General features: G+C 39.3%; 1 protein-coding gene and 1 long non-coding RNA gene across 2 annotated transcripts in view; one reads left to right on the top strand and one right to left on the bottom strand.

Annotated features, from left to right (window-relative positions):
* The window catches only part of CHRNA6 (cholinergic receptor nicotinic alpha 6 subunit), a 51,481-nt gene extending 36,842 nt beyond the window's left edge, over nucleotides 1-14,639 (top strand). The window contains exons 3-6 of the mRNA XM_040324403.1: nucleotides 9,445-9,489; nucleotides 10,462-10,571; nucleotides 10,649-11,627; nucleotides 13,877-14,639. Coding sequence (XP_040180337.1) covers nucleotides 9,445-9,489; nucleotides 10,462-10,571; nucleotides 10,649-11,627; nucleotides 13,877-13,996 — 1,254 coding nt within the window. The 3' untranslated portion in view covers nucleotides 13,997-14,639. The remainder of the gene's footprint in view (nucleotides 1-9,444; nucleotides 9,490-10,461; nucleotides 10,572-10,648; nucleotides 11,628-13,876) is intronic.
* A 3,831-nt stretch (nucleotides 14,640-18,470) lies between these two features.
* On the bottom strand, nucleotides 18,471-19,623 carry LOC120924956. The gene is made up of 2 exons (XR_005746491.1): nucleotides 19,189-19,623; nucleotides 18,471-18,830 (listed from the first exon to the last, which is right to left on the bottom strand). It is a non-coding gene; the product is annotated as an uncharacterized LOC120924956 (long non-coding RNA).
* Nucleotides 19,624-19,826: the final 203 nt, after the last annotated feature.

Below are 19,826 nucleotides of genomic sequence, written 5' to 3'. Positions count from 1 at the left end.
TGTTTGGAGACGCTGTGTTTGTTAAATCCCTTGATAATGTTTTGTACATGTTCTTTAATCCGCACTTTCAGGGGTCTTTTTGTGCATCCAATGTACTGTAGGCCACAGCTACATTCAAGGGCATACTCTGCTCCTTCTGTGTTGCAACAGATGAAGTCACCAACTTCATATGTATTCCCGGTGCTGGTTGATGTAAATTTGAACTTTTCTACTGGTATTTTTGCCTTGGTACAAGCGAAGCAGCGCTTGCATTGGTAGAAGCCTTTTCCTGTAAAACCTATAGCCAATCGTTGGTGGATCAGGAATATTTTTGACGATTTTATTTCTTAATGTTGGAGCCCTTTTGTATACAAATTTCAGTATCTGGGGAAGTATGGATTACAGATGTGTCTGTTAAAAGAATATGCAAGTGCCTTTTAATGATTTTTTTATGTTGGGCCTTGTAGTCTAAAACAATTGGTGCTACATTCATTCTGGAAACATGTTTCTCTTTATCTTTAATGAGTTCCGAGCGGCCCATTTTTTCTACTTTTTGAATTTTTGCAGTCACTATGGTCACTGTCATATCCTTTCTCGATAAATCTGTGGCCTATTTTTTCTGCTTGGGCGATGAAGTAATCTCTTTTGCTGCAATTCCTTCATAAACACATCAGTTGCCCTTTTGGGATGTTGCAAAGCCAGTTCTGGTGGTGACAACTCTCCTTCGGCTTGTATCCCATGTTAGTGTTATGTTTCAATCGTTTTTATTCAGATTTTCCAGAAATCGCACCAGTCGCTTTTCATATCCTTTCCATAAAATGAAGATATCATCTATGTATCGTTTTAAGTCTACAAGTTCTGTGGGTGTGTTTGTAAAGACCACTTAGTTTTCCCACTTTGCCATTAAAAGAATAGCCACCCTTGGTGCGAATTTGACACCCATTGCAACACCGGTCTTCTGATGGTAATAGTTGCAGTTGTACCAGAAATAGCTGGAACTGATTGCAGGAACCTGCTGACTGCTGGGAGACACCTGCTGGTGGACACTGGAACTGCAGCAATCTTCCCAGAACTCCACAGTGCCACCAGCAGGCAAACTTGATCCCAAGTTTGGTACCATAGGTTACTGCATGCCTCTCTATTAACTGAGTTATATCACATTGCAAACATACAAGTGAAAGTCCAATGCTGAAAAGGAAGAGAAATTTAAAATTGCATGGTTAATACCACTTTAAGCAAGATTATGTAAGAAGGTAGATCAATAAGCATTAAAATCTAATTTGAATTTAATTGAACCGCTTTTCGAGAGAATGAACTAGTACTGATATCTGGAGTGGTAATTTTAGTGATGATTTCATATTTGTGAGCGCTAGTTTAGTACTGAGATTTTCATCAGAAGCTCATGTTAATCCATCTGTGTGCATGAATATATTTCTGGGATAAATGGATTTAAGTTAATGAAGACTAAAGCTTAAATTTGGACATGGAGATGTTCAGTTAGCCACTTTCTGGAAAAGGAAGTTGTATAACTCATGAACAAATTAATACTTAAATTAAAACTCATCTAAATTAAAGCAAGAGAAAATCAACTGAGCAATTCCCAATGCAAACAATCTATTTAACTGCATTCCTCGTGAACAACATCTTGAGACTACACGAGAAATAGCATGGCTCAGTGTTCTTTTTGTTTTCTCTATATGATTGGCACAGTGATATGCATCTTGTGGTTACCATAAGAAAAATGTGTATAATACCTACATGTTATCTCATGGTAATATGTTTCGATAACAAAGCAGTTGCCCAAAAAGATTGGTGTGTTGGCTTTGTGTTGGAGGGGTCATTGCATTTTTCTTGTAGCTGTGTTTCTCCTAAAAGTAGGGGGTCCACTGTGGAGTATCAACACAGCTGCATGCTCCAGTGAGGTGGATGAGCCCTTGCTTTGCAAGCTGGGTTGTTCCAGTGCTTCTAGACACCTAAGGTGGAAATGATAGTAAAGCTGAGGTAGGAGAGCCACTTGCCAAGTATTCAGATGGCTGAGAACGTTAAGCAATGCACAATTATTGCTCTTTGTTACAAGATCAAGTGACTAAGAACTGTGGGTAAAAACAGCCTGTCGCTGTTGTACTAGTCAGGACCTTGCCTGTTTAGTGACTAATAAATCAAGCTAAGAGATGAGTTATTATCTTTACCTGTGAGTTGCTGTGGAGACTGCATGAACCATTGTGAGAATAGTCTCAAGCCATTATTACCTGGATTGTTTTTTTTTTTTTTTTATCGAGCAAGGACTGTTCAGCAGCTTTGTCGGGAGCACTCTAAAGTACTTCTCGGCTCATCTAGTTAACTTGTCCTGGGTTTACAAACCACTAGTTCTAAGAGATGGGTATTCTGGTGTCATAGATGACACTAAACCTTGAACAAGCACTTGGTGAAAAAATATTATTGTAAATCGGGTTTTCAAGCTACATCTTCATAATATATTCCAAGTGCTCTTTAGTAAGACTGCTTATATTAATAATTGTTCCATTGCCCATGTGTTCCACAACCTTCAATAACAGTTATCTCCATTGAAAGGTGCTCTTTAGTAAAAACTGCTTATATTTATAATTGTGCCTATGCCCATGTGTTCCACACCCTTCAATAACAGTTATCTCCATATTATAGATATTGAATGCAGCCTAAAGTAGAACTAAAGGTAAAACCTTTTCTCCATTTTGGATAGAGTAAGGGGGTTATGACCCCAGAAAGGTTTATTTTTTGCCAGCTGTGTCCTATTGGGGAGATTTCCCACTGGAATCCCTGATTGGCTGAAGCAATGAAAGCTTTGCCCAATCAGGGCACAGAGCACTGTCAGAGCCATGATTGGACACTGTTATGATGACTCTATCCAATCATGGCCCATTACTTTTAGTCCTGCCCCACACTATAAAAGTCTTCTTTAAATAGCGGATATTTTTAGTGTGATATTGGCATGGAGAGAGATAGAACAGGGCTCTGTTCAGTGCTACTAGACAGTTAGTGTGCTATTCTGATTCTGTTTTCAGTGTAGAATATCAGTAGTGTGAATCTAGTGATAGTTCAGTCAGTGTGAGTGTAATGACCACCATTCATCTTTACATTAGTTTGAATCTAGTAGTGATAGTTCATTGTGCCTGTAGTGACCACCATTTATTTTTACATTAGTGTGAATCTAGTGATAGTTCAGTTAGTGTAATGCCGCGTACACACAGTCGTTTTTTGTGATAAAAAAAACATAATTTTTTCTCATGAAAAAAAACGAAGTTTTTCAAACTTCATTTTAAAAAACGACGTTGCCTACACACCATCGTTTTTTCAAAATGCTCTAGCAAAGCGCGGTTACGTTCAGCACATACGGCGGCACTCTGTTCCATTCAAGCTCACGTCATAACTTGCTTCTGAGCATGCGCGGGTTTAAAAACGTCGTTTTAGCCTACACACGGTCATTTTTCTATGACACAAAAAACGACGTTTGGAAAAACTACATAAAAAATTGAAGCATGCTCGAATTTTTTTTTTGTCGTTTTTCAGAAGACATAAAACAACGTTTTCCCCACACACGGTCATTTTAAATTACGTTTTTAAAAATGTCATTTTTTTTCATCACAAAAAATGACCGTGTGTACGCGGCATCAGGGTATTGAAACCACTTTGCCGATGTCAATCTGTCATTGGCGGGCGCAAGTGGTTAAAAACAGGTATATATATAAGAAAACAACCCTCCTAAAGTGAGAAGGGCAGTATTAGCTTAATTAAAAAATTATCACATTAATTGGTTACAAATGGAGGTGATCAAAATCTGGGTCAGATGATCAAATGTGACAGGGAGTTTAAACAGGAAACAGAATGTTACCCATTAATGTCCCACTGAAGCAACAGTGGAAAAATTGTCTTTTAAACCACAACATAAAATTAGTAATACATTTCAAAGGCTTATTTAAAAAACAGGCTAACATCCATCCTGTTATTCATACCAAACGGCATTTTGGTATTTAACGTGTGTATCCACCACACCTGTTGAAGCAGGGTGCGATGGGTGTCCTCCCCTTTTGTAGATTGCTTAATTTGTTCTAGACCGAAGAAAGAAAAAGTGTCAAGGTTACCTCCATGCACTATCTTGAAATGTTTAGCTATATTCAAAATGTTTTTAGCATTTGGGTTGACAGTGTCATAATGTTCTGAATCCCTAATTCGTAAATGACAAATGGTACACTCCACATATTGTATTTGACAGACACTACATTAAACTACATAGAGCATTGATTTAGAACTGCAGTTGACAAAATGTTTAAGAGTATGTTTTGCCTGTAGAAAAAGAGGTGACAGTTTTCAGTTTTTTTGTTTTTTCTGTGTTTTCTGCATTGTCTACACATTCTAGTGCCACAAGGGAACGACCCTGTGGAACTTAGCCATGTGCGTGAAGGCTGATGTGAATAAAAAAGGCTGGAACATAAAACAGACCCCAAGGTGGGGCCGTTCTGCTAGAAAAGCTGCACCCCTGCTGTAAAATGTTGTATAATGTTTTATCCGCATATAATATAGGAAGACGTTGTTTAGCAATTGCTACAATTTAATTATACTGTCTAGAATAAGTAGTTACAAAATGTGTTGTATTCCTACGGTGGTGGGACTGTTTTTTAATGCTAGGGATCTCTGTATTCTTTAACATGCTATATCTGTCCCTGCTCTCTGCCTTGATCATGCCTTTATCGATCAAAGGTTTCTTGTATCCTCGCCTCATTAATCTTTCTGAAACCACAGTGCATTCTTTCACAAAGTCCTCATGATTGGAGCAATTCCTTTTAGCTCGCACAAATAACCCCACTGGTAATGCATGTATAATATGAGTAGGGTGACAACTCGTAGCGAGCAGAAGTGAATTGACAGTGCATTGTTTTCTAAAGGATTTAGTAGTCAATATGTGGGGTGTACTGTTGTCATTTACGAATCAGGGTTTCAGAACATTATAATGACACGGTCAACCCAAATGCTAAAAACATTTTGAATGTATCTAAACATTTCAAGACAGTGCATGGAGGTAACCTTGACACTTTTTCTTTCTTCGGTTTAGAACAAATTAAGCAATCTACAAGAGGGGGAATACCCATCGCACCCTGCTCCAACGGGAGGTGTGGAGGATACACAAGTTAAATTCCAGGATTGATGTTAGCCTGTTTTTTAAATAAGCCTTTGAAATGTATTATTGATTTTATTTTGTGGTTTAAAAGACAATTTTTCCACTGTTGCATCAGTGGAACATTAATGATTAACATTCTGTGTTTTCTGTTTAAACCCCCTGTCACAAATAATCATGTGACCCAGGTTTTCATCATCTCCATTTGTAACCAATTGTGATGATTTTTTAATAAAGCTAATACAAACCCCTCTCACTTTAGGAGGATGGTTTTCTTATATAGACCTGTCTTTAATGTCATATATTTATGCTATGATGAAGGCTTAGGACGAAACACGTCAGTTTTTGGATGATGCTACTGCTATGATGCTATAATAAAGTTTTCTATGGAGAAGCTGTTGAGTTGCCGACTAGTACTTGTTATAAACTCACTGTGAACTCAATTAACCAGAGCACTGACCACTCTGCACTCTAAATGGCACTATACAGTGGTAGAGCTTGTGTGACTTTTCTCTTGCTACATTGTTGTGGCATCGTTGGGCAAGGCAGTCAGCTGCAAAGTCCATGTTACTGCTGACACGTGGTCCAGCAAGCATTGTCAGGGATTATATATTTAGTTCCCAGCACACTGGGTAACTCTGCTTGCAACTTGGAAGGATGCTGGACAGGGCTCAGTGCTGAAGCTTGTTGTGCACCCATGTCTCCATGCAGCTAGTGGTGATGATGCAAGATTTGTCAGCTCTACCCCCTTCTCCTCCTCCATGCCCTCTTCTGCTGAATTGTCCTATGAACCACAAGTTCCCCCTAAGCGTTCAAGGGGATATTAGTCAGGCTAAAAGGTGCCATGCAGTGCTTCAGCTAATGTGTCTAGGGGACAGGAATCACACCGGAGCATAGATTCTTGCAGCTCTGCAGGGGCAGGCCCAGAGGTGTTTCACACCACGCCAGATGGAGCCAGGAATGGTTTCGTGTGATAATGGCACTATCCTCCTGCCTATCCATAGACAGGGAAAGTTGAAACATGTGCCATGCCTGGCACATGTCCTCATTTAGGTGGTGCAGCATTTCCTAAATAGGTACCCAGGGTTGGGAGATCTGCTAAACCAGGCCAGAAGAGTCTGTAGACATTTCAGGCGGTCATACACAGCCAGTGCTCGGTTGGCTGAAATTCATCGGGAATTCTACCTGCCCGTAAACCGCCTCATTTGTGACATGCCCACCAGGTGGAACTTGACTTCGGTAATGCTGCAGCGGCTGCACATGCAGCAGAGGGCCATCAACAAGTATCTGTGTGCGTATGGCACAACGACAGGCACGGGCCAGCTCGACTGTTTTCCCCCATGCCAATGGCTGCTCATATAGAATGCATGCACTATACTGTCACCATTTAAGGAGGACACCTTAAAGTGGATGTAAACCCACTCTCATCCTTTCTAAACTACTGCCATGGTGCTGCTCTATAAGGATATAGATGCCTCCTGCATGTATCCTTACCTGTGAAATGTCTCCCCTCTGTCTGTTATAAGAACTGAAAAAGTGCAGATTCTGTGGGTGGATCTGTTGTCTGGAGCTCTGTGGGTGGAGTTGTGATGTCAGTAGACTCTCGCCCTCCTCTACGCTCCCCTTGTCAACATGCATTTTTTCCTATGTATTCCTTACACTATGTATTCCTTACACTAAATTCTGCTATGATCACTAACATCCAGTCAAAATCCAGAAAAGTAACCACATGACTTCAGAAAAGGAGTGGGGGTGGGAATTAAAAAATAATGCCTGTCTCCAGGCTAGTGCATGAGATACGTAAATAACCTGTCACTCACAGCAAGGGGGCAGAACGGACTAAGGTCTTTCTCTGTATGTCTGTTTTATTTCATTAAACAATAAAAGAGGATTGTTCAGAGCTGGATTAACTCTATGTGGCAAGACTGGGCAGAGATGATAGGAAATCCTATACTCTACACTGACATAAAAAAAAAAAAATTACATCCACTTTAAAGAACAGTCTATCAAATGCTTTTCCCGACTCTGGTAGGTTACAGTGTCGTGGAAAACATAGTTTTGAGGCTTCTGTTGGTCAAGAGAGGAGCAGTGGAGAAGGGACCGCCTAAGTGATGCGATTCACAATTTTTTTTAGTCCTCACCGCCCAGGGCTGTCAGCTTCCACATCCCATCGTCAGCATCTGCATCACGTGGTGGACGATTTTCTAGGGGTGAAAACAGAGATGGAGAGCTTTCCAGTTGACAATCCACTGGCTTACTGGGTAATGAAAATAGACCACTGGCCAGAACTTGTCCAGTATACTATAGAGCTGCTGGGCTGCCCTGCGTCCAGCATGCTTCCTGTACAAGCATTCAATGCTGCTGGAGTTTTTTTTACTGATAATTCAACACTTCTGACTCCATGGACAGCCTGACATTTATAAAAATGAATCAGTCCTGGATTACCAGAAGCTATGAAGCCCATGATGCCAATGTCACTGATTAAGTGTTTTTAATTTTTTTGGTGTAGGGTTCATGGGCACAAATCCGCAACTGTTTAACAGGTGCATATCATTTCAATTTTTGAGAGCAAAGCTAATTCATTACTTTCATCAAGAATACCTCTATAGGGTTACTGTGTGAAGGCGCCACCGACAGCCAAAGATCAATTTTTTCATACCTGTTTGACAGGTGCATATGATTGCAATTTTTGTCATCAAGGCCAATTCTTGCTTTCATCAAGAGTACTTCAATTGGGTTACAGTGTGAAGGTGCCACCAACATCCAATGACCAATTTTTCTTCAAAACAATTGTTGTGAAGAGATCTATACCGATATAACATATTCTTTTTATATCAGAAGACTTCCTATGTTCTACACCATTGATCTGATTATGCCATGCCTCTTCTTATCAATTTTTTCATACCTGTTTGACCGATGCATATCATTGCAATTTTTGACAGCAAGGCCAATTCTTGCTTTTATCAAGAGTACCTCTATAGGGTTACGGTGTGAAGGCGCCACCGACACCCAAAGAACTATTTTTTCACACCTTCTATCCAACGTTTGTGGAAGAGACACCAGAATTTATCCAAAAAAAAACTTGTTCCCAGTGCACTTCATTGTGGCCCCATCATACAGACTGGCTCCGCAAGCCATTTCTTACAAAATAAATAAAGCTTGCAGGGACAATGGTCATATTTTTGGCTTTATAAATGCAATTTTTGCTGCAGCAGCTTCTATACACAGTACAGATGTGCCACTTTACAAATAGACTAAGGGCACTTTAGATTTTTACAGTTTGGGTCCCATAGACTTGAATGGGTTTCATTATTTGGTTCCTAAACTTTGCAATGTTCTAAAGTCCTGCTGCGAACTGAGCAGGGGGTCTTTCGGCCCATCCCTAGTCCCCATTGGAAGCTATACCCAACGTTCCTGTTCTGGGGACAACCCAAAACTTGGAATTTTCTTTCCTTTCACATTCATGATTATGGTAAACAGGAAAAATAGAGAGGGTGAGTCACCCTAACATGGACAGAGACAGCAACAAAAACCTGACAGGTATTTTATTCCCTCTCCACTCTATCCAAAACAAAAAAAAGAGCTTTGATTTAAGTTATACTTTAATGCCGCGTACACACGGTCAGAATTTCCAACAACAAATGTTCAATATGAGCTTGTTCGTGTGTATGCTCCATTGGATATTTGCTGTTGGAATTTCTGACAACAAATGTTTGAGAGCTGGTTCTCAATTTTTCCGACAACAAAAGTTCTTGTCGGAAATTCCGATCGTCTGTTGCCAATTCCGACGCACAAAAATCCTACGCATGCTCGGAATCAGTTCAACGCATGCTCGGAATAATTGAACTTAATTTTTCTCGGCTCGTCATAGTGTTGTACGTCACCGCGTTCTTGACGTTCGGAATTTCCACCAACATTTGTGTGACCGTTTTGTTGTCGGAATGTCTGATCGTGCATACGCGGCATAAGAGAACATGCATGTTTTTGTACTTGTGACAGTTTTTCATTCAGTTCTTTACAAATTTGTTTTCTAGGTCAGAATTTTTTTTTTTTTTGGAAGGATAATTTACCCAATGTCATTCAGTCAATCATTGCCATTGTTTTTCATCCCTAATAAATAAATTACACATCTGCTTGCACACAGCTAACCAACATTTCTTTACTCATTTTTACTATATTCTCAAGCCTCATATTAGTAAAGAGAGTATAATGGCAACATTTGCTATAAAAAAATAAATAAAAAAAATAATTAGATGGTCTTATCTTGGATTTTACCCATTACATTGAAGACATGTGTATATATATTTTTTTTTAAGGATGAAGTTAATCAAATCTTGGAGACCAACTTGTGGCTTCGTCATGTAAGTATTCTGCTATATGCATTCTGTCATTTAACACCTGAGTTACTGTTAATTTTTACCAACTATTATGATTCCTTCCTGAAAATACAAGTCACAGTTATTCTTTATTACATAGAATTGCAATCTAAAGTTATAGTCAGGGAGTACAAGAATCAGGGCTTTTTTTCAGGGGGAACTTGGGGGAACTCAGTTCCACCACCTCTGGCTCAGACCCTTTGGTGCCTGCTCACCACAATCACTTGTAAACACAGAAGTCCGGTTTCTGTGTTTACAAGTGACAGCTCTGCACTCTGTGTGTAACCCCCTGAACTCTGCACTCTGTATGTAATGCAATCCTGGTATTTAATGCCCTTTTAAGACCCTTCTACTGTTTTTGAAATCTGAACGGGGTCGTGGTTGAGTTCCACCTATTTTCTGAGAAAAAAAGCTCTGACAAGAATCAATAACAAAGATATGAATCTTAACCCAGTTTGTCCATTCCCTTATCATTGAGAAAGAAAGCAAATGGAAATGCAATTTGTTTCCAAAACTTGTCCCCAGAACGAAAGGAAACAAAACATTTTACAATAGGGACACCTATTTTGGGGACAACCAAATGTTGGTTAAACCTCCTGAATAAAGCAACATATACATTTAATTAAATTAATCAACAATCTTGAGGGTGACTTGTATTCTACATCTTAATCCTGTGGTGCTAACCTTCCTACCTCTGATGTAAAACTTTTATAGTAGTAAAAATCATATAGTAAGTTATGATTTTATGATTATAGATTACCAAAGATACTATATTTATCTATACATTTTTCATCACACTGTGCATAAAAATCAAACAAGCACTATGCTGTCAAAAGGATTGGACAAACAAAAAAAAACAAAAAAAAAAACACAGTTTAGTTGAATGATGTCATGTGTGTGGATGGAATTCAAACCAAAATTTTGTAAATTGATGATTTAATTTGCTTTGTATAACAGATCTGGAATGATTACAAGCTGCAGTGGAATCCTATAGATTATGATGGAATTGAATTTATGCGTGTTCCTGCAGACAAGATTTGGAAACCTGACATTGTCTTATATAATAAGTATGTAGTCTATTTTAATATCATTATGACTTAGTTTCACAGAAAAATATTAATTACACAATATTATTTTTCTTTAGCGCTGTTGGAGACTTTCAAGTAGAAGGAAAGACTAAGGCTTTACTGAAATACAACGGCCTAATAGCCTGGTCCCCTCCAGCAATCTTCAAGAGCTCATGTCCGATGGATATAACTTTTTTTCCATTTGATCACCAGAATTGTTCAATGAAGTTTGGGTCGTGGTCATACGACAAAGCGAAAATAGACCTTTCTATCATTGGATCAAAAGTTGACATGAAAGATTTTTGGGAGAACAATGAATGGGAAATAGTAGATGTATCTGGATATAAACACGATATTAAGTACAATTGTTGTGAAGAGATCTATACCGATATAACATATTCTTTTTACATCAGAAGACTTCCTATGTTCTACACCATTAATCTGATTATGCCATGCCTCTTCTTATCATTTTTAACTGTACTGGTGTTCTACCTTCCATCTGACTGTGGGGAGAAAGTCACTCTCTGCATATCTGTGTTGTTGTCCTTGACTGTGTTTTTGTTGGTAATCACTGAAACCATTCCCTCAACTTCTCTGGTAATTCCACTTGTTGGAGAATACCTTCTATTCACTATGATATTTGTAACTCTATCTATAGTAGTTACGGTATTTGTGCTTAACATCCATTACCGAAACCCAACAACACACAAAATGCCTGGATGGGTCAGGGGTGTCTTTTTGAAACGCCTTCCTAAATTACTAATGATGAGAAAGACTATGGAGAAGAAAGACCGACCTTGTTCTAAAAGAATCAAGAAGAGAAATGTTGGTAAGACTGGAAAACTCATGAATTCACAGTGCAGAGATGTGGAAGTTTTTGAAGATGAGACTTGTTATCACTGTATGAGAACAAAGGAACAGAGCACCAGAAACCGCAGGCGACATCACCAAGAAGCTTGTAACGCAGTTCAGCATTCTCCAGGAGAAATTACAGATGTTGTTGATAGCATTCAGTTCATGGCACAAAATTTCAAAGATCATAATGAAAGGAAAGAGGTAAGAATTTTTATATATCAGTTGATCCCAGTTGAATAATACTATTTTATTCATTCCAAACAGAAATATTTTAAAAGCAGTTCTATTTTGAATTTACAGTAATAGTTATCTATTAAATGTACTTTATATTAAATCCGCTTTATAAATCTCAATATATGTCAGGGCACAGACCTTTCACGGTCACATTCCCCAGTTGGTTCTGGGTAGAATCGAACCTGGGACCTCTCCATTTTCAGGTCCGGCTCTTTGTCTCTGAGCCACTGCTCAGTGCTATTCTGTGTGCTGTCCGTTGGAGCCTGGTTCTGAACCTGTACTTCTGTGGACCAATCAGTGGCCAGTGCGGCCTATTTAAGCTAGCCCCTTCCCCTTTGCTAATTGCTGGTTCGTTGTCAGCTTTACCCTGTGAGAGAACCTTGAAACCTGAATACCCTGACCTGTTTGACCCGGATTGGACCTTGACTATTCTCTGCCGTCTCCTACACTTGACCCCTGCCTGCTTATCGGATTTGCTGTTGTCTCCTGCCCCTTGACCTTGGCTTGCTCTCACGGACTTCCTCTGATCTCTCCAACTCCTGACCCACGGCCTGTGACCCGGATTTGCCTTTGTTTCCTGTTGGTCCCTTCTGGACTTACCTGCCTGTTCCTGCCTGATCAACGACTGTCTCCAGTCCTCTGCACCTGCCCTGTTTTCGTCAGCTGCACCAAGTCTGCCTATCAGTTCCCGGCACCGGTGCCTCCTTGTGCCGTCCCTCCTCTGTTCTAACTCCAGGGAGTGGTCTGCACAGGGTCGCAAAGGTGAGCCGCCCTCAGCATCTCGGCCTCGGTGAGTACTTACCTTAATGGTCCTGACAATATATAGGAGCCTGATACATTTATTTCTTGGATATACAGTATGTGCTTTTAGCTGCTACAGATTTTGTTATCCACTGTGCTGGCCTGATCTGGCACATTTAGTTTGCCGAGAGTCAGGGGTGGTCTTTCTCTGCTGATAGTTGGCTTATTTATAGGCACCAATAGGTAATGCACACTGCAGTTACTAATCTTGGAAGGACAAGGGATACACTTTATGATCACAGAGCTTTTCCAGCATATAAAATCTGTGTATAGAATCAACAAGCACCAAGTGTTGGGCAGATCAGTGATATAGCTTACAAATACAGTACAGACCAAAAGTTTGGACACACCTTCTCAATCAAAGAGTTTTCTTTATTTTCATGACTATGAAAATTGTAGATTCACACTAAAGGCATCAAAACTATACATTAACACATGTGGAATTATACATAACAAATACGTGTGAAACAACTGAAAATATATTTTATATTCTAGGTTCTTCAAAGTAGCCACCTTTTGCAGCAGACACATCTCTAGAACTGTTAAGAGGAGACTGTGTGAATCAGGCCTTCATGGTAGAATATCTGCTAGGAAACCACTGCTAAAGAAAGGCAACAAGCAGAAGAGACTTGTTTGGGCTAAAGAACACAAGGAATGGACATTAGACCAGTGGAAATCTGTGCTTTGGTCTGATGAGTGCAAACTTGAGATCTTTGGTTCCAACCCCCGTGTCTTTGTGCGACGCAGAAAAGGTGAACGGATGGACTCTACATGCCTGGTTCCCACCGTGAAGCATGGAGGAGGAGGTGTGATGGTGTGGGGGTGCTTTGCTGGTGACACTGTTGGGGATTTAATCAAAATTGAAGGCATACTGAACCAGCATGGCTACCACAGCATCTTGCAGTAGGATGCTATTCCATCCGGTTTGCGTTTAGTTGGACCATCATTTATTTTTCAACAGGACAATGACCCCAAACACACCTCCAGGCTGTGTAAGGGCTATTTGACCAAGAAGAAGAGTGATGGGGTGCTGCGCCAGGTGACTACCTCTTGAAGCTCATCAAGAGAATGCCAAGAGTGTGCCAAGCAGTGATCAAAGCAAAAGGTGGCTACTTTGAAGAACCTAGAATATGAAATATATTTTATTTATTTTTATATTTAGTTTTGATGCCTTCAGTGTGAATCTACAATTTTCATAGTCATGAAAATAAAGAAAATTCTTTGAATGAGAAGGTGTGCCCAAACTTTTGGTCTGTACTGTATATCTGTGGCGTATGGATGGCTATTGAATTAATGTACTGTTGTGGTAGGTGATCAATCGACTATACATAACATTAGTAAACTTATAACAATTATGGTATAGGTGAGATATTCTTAACATTGTTGCATTATATTGTCTGTGTCTTTTATTTTAGGAAGAAGATGATTGGAAGTACGTTGCAATGGTTATTGACCGAGTCTTTCTTTGGGTCTTCATAATCCTATGTGTTGTAGGGACCACTGGCTTGTTTTTACAGCCAATGATAGATGGGTAAAAAAGATTTTCTACAGGAACTTTTTTTACACGCCTTTTGTATAATTGATAAAGACACTTTTCATTTTATTTTACATGTGTTTTCATATGTATTTACATAACTGATAGAGGGTGGTGCACAAAAATAATTGAGCTTGAAGCAGGAATTTAATTCAATAATGAATATTACATTCACAGTCAATTATGACAACAACAGAAACAACAGTGATTGAGCACAATGATTTTGTGTCACTTACTGTACTTAATTCCTCCACAATTTGGGCTCCTCTTTATTAGCTTCCCCCTAGTGAATCTGATCCATTCACAGTGTAGTGAAGTCTAATGGTTGAGGACTCTTACAAATACCTGTTATGTTGCAAGCAATGACAAAGCATTACACCAAAATTGCAGATCTAAAACTGGTTAAATAGTTTTGAACATTACAGTAAAGGTAACAGATACAGCGTTACAAAGAGTGCGCTATTACAAACCAAAATATACAGTTTCTTTGATAAGAAAATTGTTGTATTAGCTGACATTGGGAGGCCAACTTGTAATTGTCATATAGTAAAGATTACTCATGGGTTATGCAATGGGTAAAATAAGTATTGAACACATCACCATTTTCTACATAAAATATTTCTAAAGGTGCTTTTGACATGAAGTTTTCACCACATGTCGGTAACAACCCATACATACAAAAAAAGCAAAACAAATAAGTTCATAAATTAAGTTATGTGTAATAAAATGGAATGACACAGGGAAAAAGTATTGAACATGCTAACTGAAATGTATTTAATATTTCGTACAAAATCCTTTGTTGGTAATGACAGCTTCAAGACGCCTCCTGTATGGAAAAACTAGTCGCATGCATTGCTCAGGTGTGATTTTGGCCCATTCTTCCAAATAAATCTTGAAGGTTCCGTGGCTTCTTCTACTTGTATGCACTCTAATCTTTAGTTCTTTCCATAGATTTTCTATTGGATTCAAGTCAGGTGATTGGCTGGGCCATTCTAGCAGCTTTATTTTCTTTCTTTGAAACCAGTTGAGAGTTGTCTTGGCTTTGTGTTTGGGATCATTGTCTTGATGAAATGTGTACCCTTGTTTCAGTTTCATCATCCTGGTAGATGGCAGCAGATTTTTATTAAGAATGTCTTGGTACATTTTTTCATTCATGCTTTCTTGAAAAATATGAAGTTTGCCAGTACTGTATGCTGAAAAACAGTCCCACACCGTAATGTTCCCACCTTCAAACTTCAAGTGATTGTAAAGTCTCGTTTTTTTTTCAATAAGAATAAAAAACATGTTATACCTACCTGCTCTGTTGCAGTGGATTTGCACAGAGCAGCCTGGATGCTCCTTTTCTCGGGTCCCTCTTCTGTGCTCTTGGCTCCTCCCTCCTATTCAGAAGCAGCTTGCTATGGGGGCACCTGAGCCGAGTCACAGTTCCCTGTGTCCATTCTGATATGGAGTTGTGGCCTAGCCCCCTCTCTCTTCTGATTGGCTGACTAACTTTAATTGACAACAGTGGGAGCCAATGCGCCGCTGCTGTGTCTCAGCCAATCAGGAGGGAGAGTCTCAGACAGCCAAGACATACGTGGACATTAGGGGGGCTACTGCACATAGAAGGCTTTTTTCTTAATGCATAGAATGCATTAAGATCAAAAACATTCTGCCTTTACAACCCCTTTTTCTGGGGGTGATGTGCAGTGTCATTTGACCTCCAAACATTGTGCACCCAAAGAGTTAAATTTTGGTCTCATCTGACCAGACTATATTCTCCCAGTATTTCACAGGCTTGTCTAAATGTTGTGCAGCAAACTTTAAACAAACTTCAACATGCTCTTTCTTCAGCAATGGAGTCTTGTGTGGTGAGCGTGCATACAGGCCATGGCGGTTGAGTGCATTACTTATTGTTTGGTTTGAAACAATTGTACCTGCTAATTACAGGTCTTTCTGTAGCACTCCACAAGTGGTTCTTGGACAACTCTTCTGATAATTCTTTTAATTGCTCTGACTCAGAAATCTTGCGAGGAGCATCTGCCCGTGGCCGGTTTATGGTGAAATTATGTTCTTTCCACTTCCAGATATTGGCCCCAACAGTGCTCACTAGAACATTCAGAAGTTTAGAAATCCTTCTGCAACCAAAGCCATCAGTATGTTTTGCAACAATAAGGTTACAAAGGTCTTGAGAAATCCCTTTGCTTTTACCCACCGTGAGGCCCCGTACACACGACCGAGGAACTCGACGTGCCAAACACATCGAGTTCCTCGGCGAGTTCAGTGTGGAAGCTGCCGAGGAGCTCGGCGGGCCGACTTTCCTCATTGAACAACGAGGAAATAGAGAACATGTTCTCTTTTCGGCCCGACGAGTTCCTCGCTGAAAAGTGTACACACGACCGAGTTTCTCTGCAGAATCCAGCTCCGACCGAGTTTCTGGCTGAATTCTGCCGAGAAACTCGGTCGTGTGTACGGGGCCTGAGAGGTTTCTTGTGTGACACCTTGGTAATGAGAGACCTTTTTATAGGCCATTAGTTAAAACTTAACAAGCTGATATTAATTTGCACTGACAAGGGGCAGGATTGCTTTCTAATTACTGATAGATTTCAGCTGGTGTCTTTGCTGTTCTTTCTTTACGTGTTCAATACTTTTTCCCTATGTCATTCCATTTTATTACACATAACTTAATTTCTGAACTCTGGTGAATATTTCATGTCAATAGCACCTTTAGAATTACTGTATATTTACCAAGAAAAATGGTGATGTGTTCAATACTTTTTTTTACCCACTGTACATTAATTTATAACCCATAGTTGTTTTGGGGATCCATAGACATCATATAGTGTTATACTGGGACATTTACCAGAACTTGTAGCAATTAGTTGTTTTGAAGATTCATAGATATTATATAGGTAACTGGAGGAATTTCACAGTTCAGTAAAAGGACTCTTGGCTATCTGAAACTTGTACATGTATATTTGTATTACTCTGTTACCTAGAACGGAAGGACGTTTCTGGCTATTATGATAAAAATATTTTACACATATTAAATTCCCAATGTGTGTAATGATGTTTTGCTAGTGCATATAAATAAAAGTGTTACACAATATTTCTTTCTTGGAGGTCTTGTCTGGCCAAATCCAGGTTAGTCAGCATCAGATGTAGTTTCATGCAGTGTGTTGTTTATTGAACAACTTGTGGCAGTGTCAGAGGATATACAGTAATATTTTGCTAGAAAAATGCGGGGGAGATACTGTATATTGCTCAGGGTATAATAAAACCCTGCAAAAAAGCTGGGAGGGATACAATATAGTGCTTGGGCATAGGGTGGATTGCTATTGAAGTATCATGTTTCAGAGTATGATGTCATATGATGTTGAAAGATTTCATTTTATATATATATATATATATATATATATATATATATATAAACAGTGCCTTGAAAAAGGACCCATACCCATTGAAATTTTTTCACATTTTGTCATGTTACAACCAAAAACGTAAATGTATTTTATTTGTAATTTTATATGATAGACCAACACAAAGTGACACATAATTGTGAAGTGGGAGGAAAATTATTTATTGTTTTGCAAATTTTTTTTTTTACACATAAATCTGTGAAAAGTATGGCGTGCATTTGTATTTAGCTCCCTTTACTTTGATACCCCTAATTAAAATCTAGTGGAATCAATTGCCTTCAGGAGTCACCTAATTAGTAAATAGAGTTCACCTGTGGGTAATTTAATCCCGTTTAATCCCAGTATAAATACAGCTGTTCTGTGAAGCCCTCAGAGATTTGTTAGAGAACCTTAGTGAACAAACAGCATCATGAAGGCCAAGGAACAAACCAGACAGGTCAGTAATACAGTTGTGGAGAAGTTTAAAGCAGGATAGGGTTAAAAAAAGAATCAGCCAAGAGGCCTATGGTAACTCAGGTGGGAGAATTTATCCAGACTTGCTGGTTAGAAGCTTAACCGTGAGAACCTTGAGTGGAGAGTGTGAACGCTTTCTGCCTTTTACTGCTGGTAAATGCTGTGTTGCAGTTTTGCTTTTTTGGAGGGGGGGGGGGGGTTCCTTGCAGATTTTCTAACACCCTCTCTGTCACTTTTTAAACAGTCTTGTTTTTTTTTTTCTTTCCTTCCTTCAGCCACTTAATTAAGGGGGGGGTTTAAATGGTCGCAGGTGCTTGAGGCCTATATAACTTTCCGTAGAACTCATTTTGAGCCTGCTGGAACTTAGACCAAGTAAAACTGGACTAAATGGTGAGTAAAAACAGGAGGTTACAACAGGGGTCAAAGTACCGGTGTAGTGTGGGTACCTAAGTGTTGTCTGAGTGTTGGGTGGATCATTAGTACTTGTGTATTGTGTATAGTTGTGTATTTTATAGGGTTGTCCCGATACCACTTTACCAATACCAAGTACTCCTAGGGGCAAGTCATGGACTTTGAGGGCACTGTAAACTGGTAAAGATAGTAGTCACCACAAACAGGGGGAAATTTTTGCTAAAAAAATATATTTATTACACAAGGTATTATTAAACACTTTAAGAAAATCTCCATATGATTGAATTTGCACAAAAACAAAATTACACAGCGTTACAGTATTCAGTGAGAACCATCAGGAATTGGTAATTAAACATAATTACATAAAAAAGAATTTCAACTGGTTATTGAGATATACTGTTGATAAAGACAAACAAAGAACCTCCAACCACTTATAGATTGTAAAAGTTCCTGAGGAAGGACCGAAGACTGCATAGACTGAAGGTCTAAACGATGACAAAGGAATCGCTGTGGCCTGACATGTTTCGCGCTGAGATATGGCGCTTCTTCAAAGGACTTTTTGTTATAAATGTGCTACAATAATGGAGAAAAAACATGAGTATATAAATACATTTCACATGCATATATCATATAGTGAACCGAGATAAAAATAGAAATAGAGTAGCTGTGGATGCTGGCAGGCAGGCTAAATGCATTCAGGAAAAAAGACAGGGGAGGGAAAGCCCAAGGGTAAAAACCCGTGGGGGAGGGGGGGAAAATTTTTTTTTGAGAAAGATGAACTCTCAGGCCCAGAAAACACCAAACCGCAGCCGCAGAGTGTCCCTAATCCTACATAGCGGGGACAAGGTAACATGGTAATAGAGGTCATACAGGGTATGGTAAAGGTAAAGATAATAATATAGTAGATCTAGTACTGACCAAACTGGCTTACCTAGAGGAGCATCAGTTGAGATTAGGGGTAACAGTAACCCGGAGTCTGAACTGGTGAGGGGTTAATGGTTAAAAGAATAAACTTGTACTGGCATCCAGTGAAAAAGTTCCATCTGCACCATAGTAGTATAAAGCCAATGCAGATTGCAGCTAAAAATCTATGGATAAATATATAGCAATAAGATGCTAAGTTCTAAAATGACATGCATAACCATTTAAATAAAAAAGCAAAACAAGGCTTACCCAGTGAAGGTAGATAGAGCTAATCAGGCTGTAACCATGGTGAGTTGAAATTAACACAGGAGTGTAAGCTGATCATATAGCAATACAGTGAATTTAAACACAATATTCACAATGGATGCACCCCAGAAAGGTAACAAGGGGCCAAGTATAGACAAGCCCTGTCAGGTCTCTGAAATAGACAAATAGAGGGCTTAGAATGGCACTGCCATAAGGAGTCAACCAGATTGAACTAGCTTGTAAAGGAGGTAGAAAGACATACCTGATAGTAGAACTGCACTTTCCATTTTGAATATATTTAGGACGCGGCACACGCACTATGATCATGCATCCACATGCTCACTACATGTGAGGATGCATCAAAATTTCTCTGCTTTCTGAATACCAAGTACTCGCCGA

Source organism: Rana temporaria, chromosome 1 (genome assembly GCF_905171775.1).
Source record: "Rana temporaria chromosome 1, aRanTem1.1, whole genome shotgun sequence".
Taxonomy (NCBI): Eukaryota; Metazoa; Chordata; class Amphibia; order Anura; family Ranidae; genus Rana; species Rana temporaria.
Note: the sequence above shows the minus strand (reverse complement) of the source record. Positions and strands in the feature narration are given on the sequence as shown.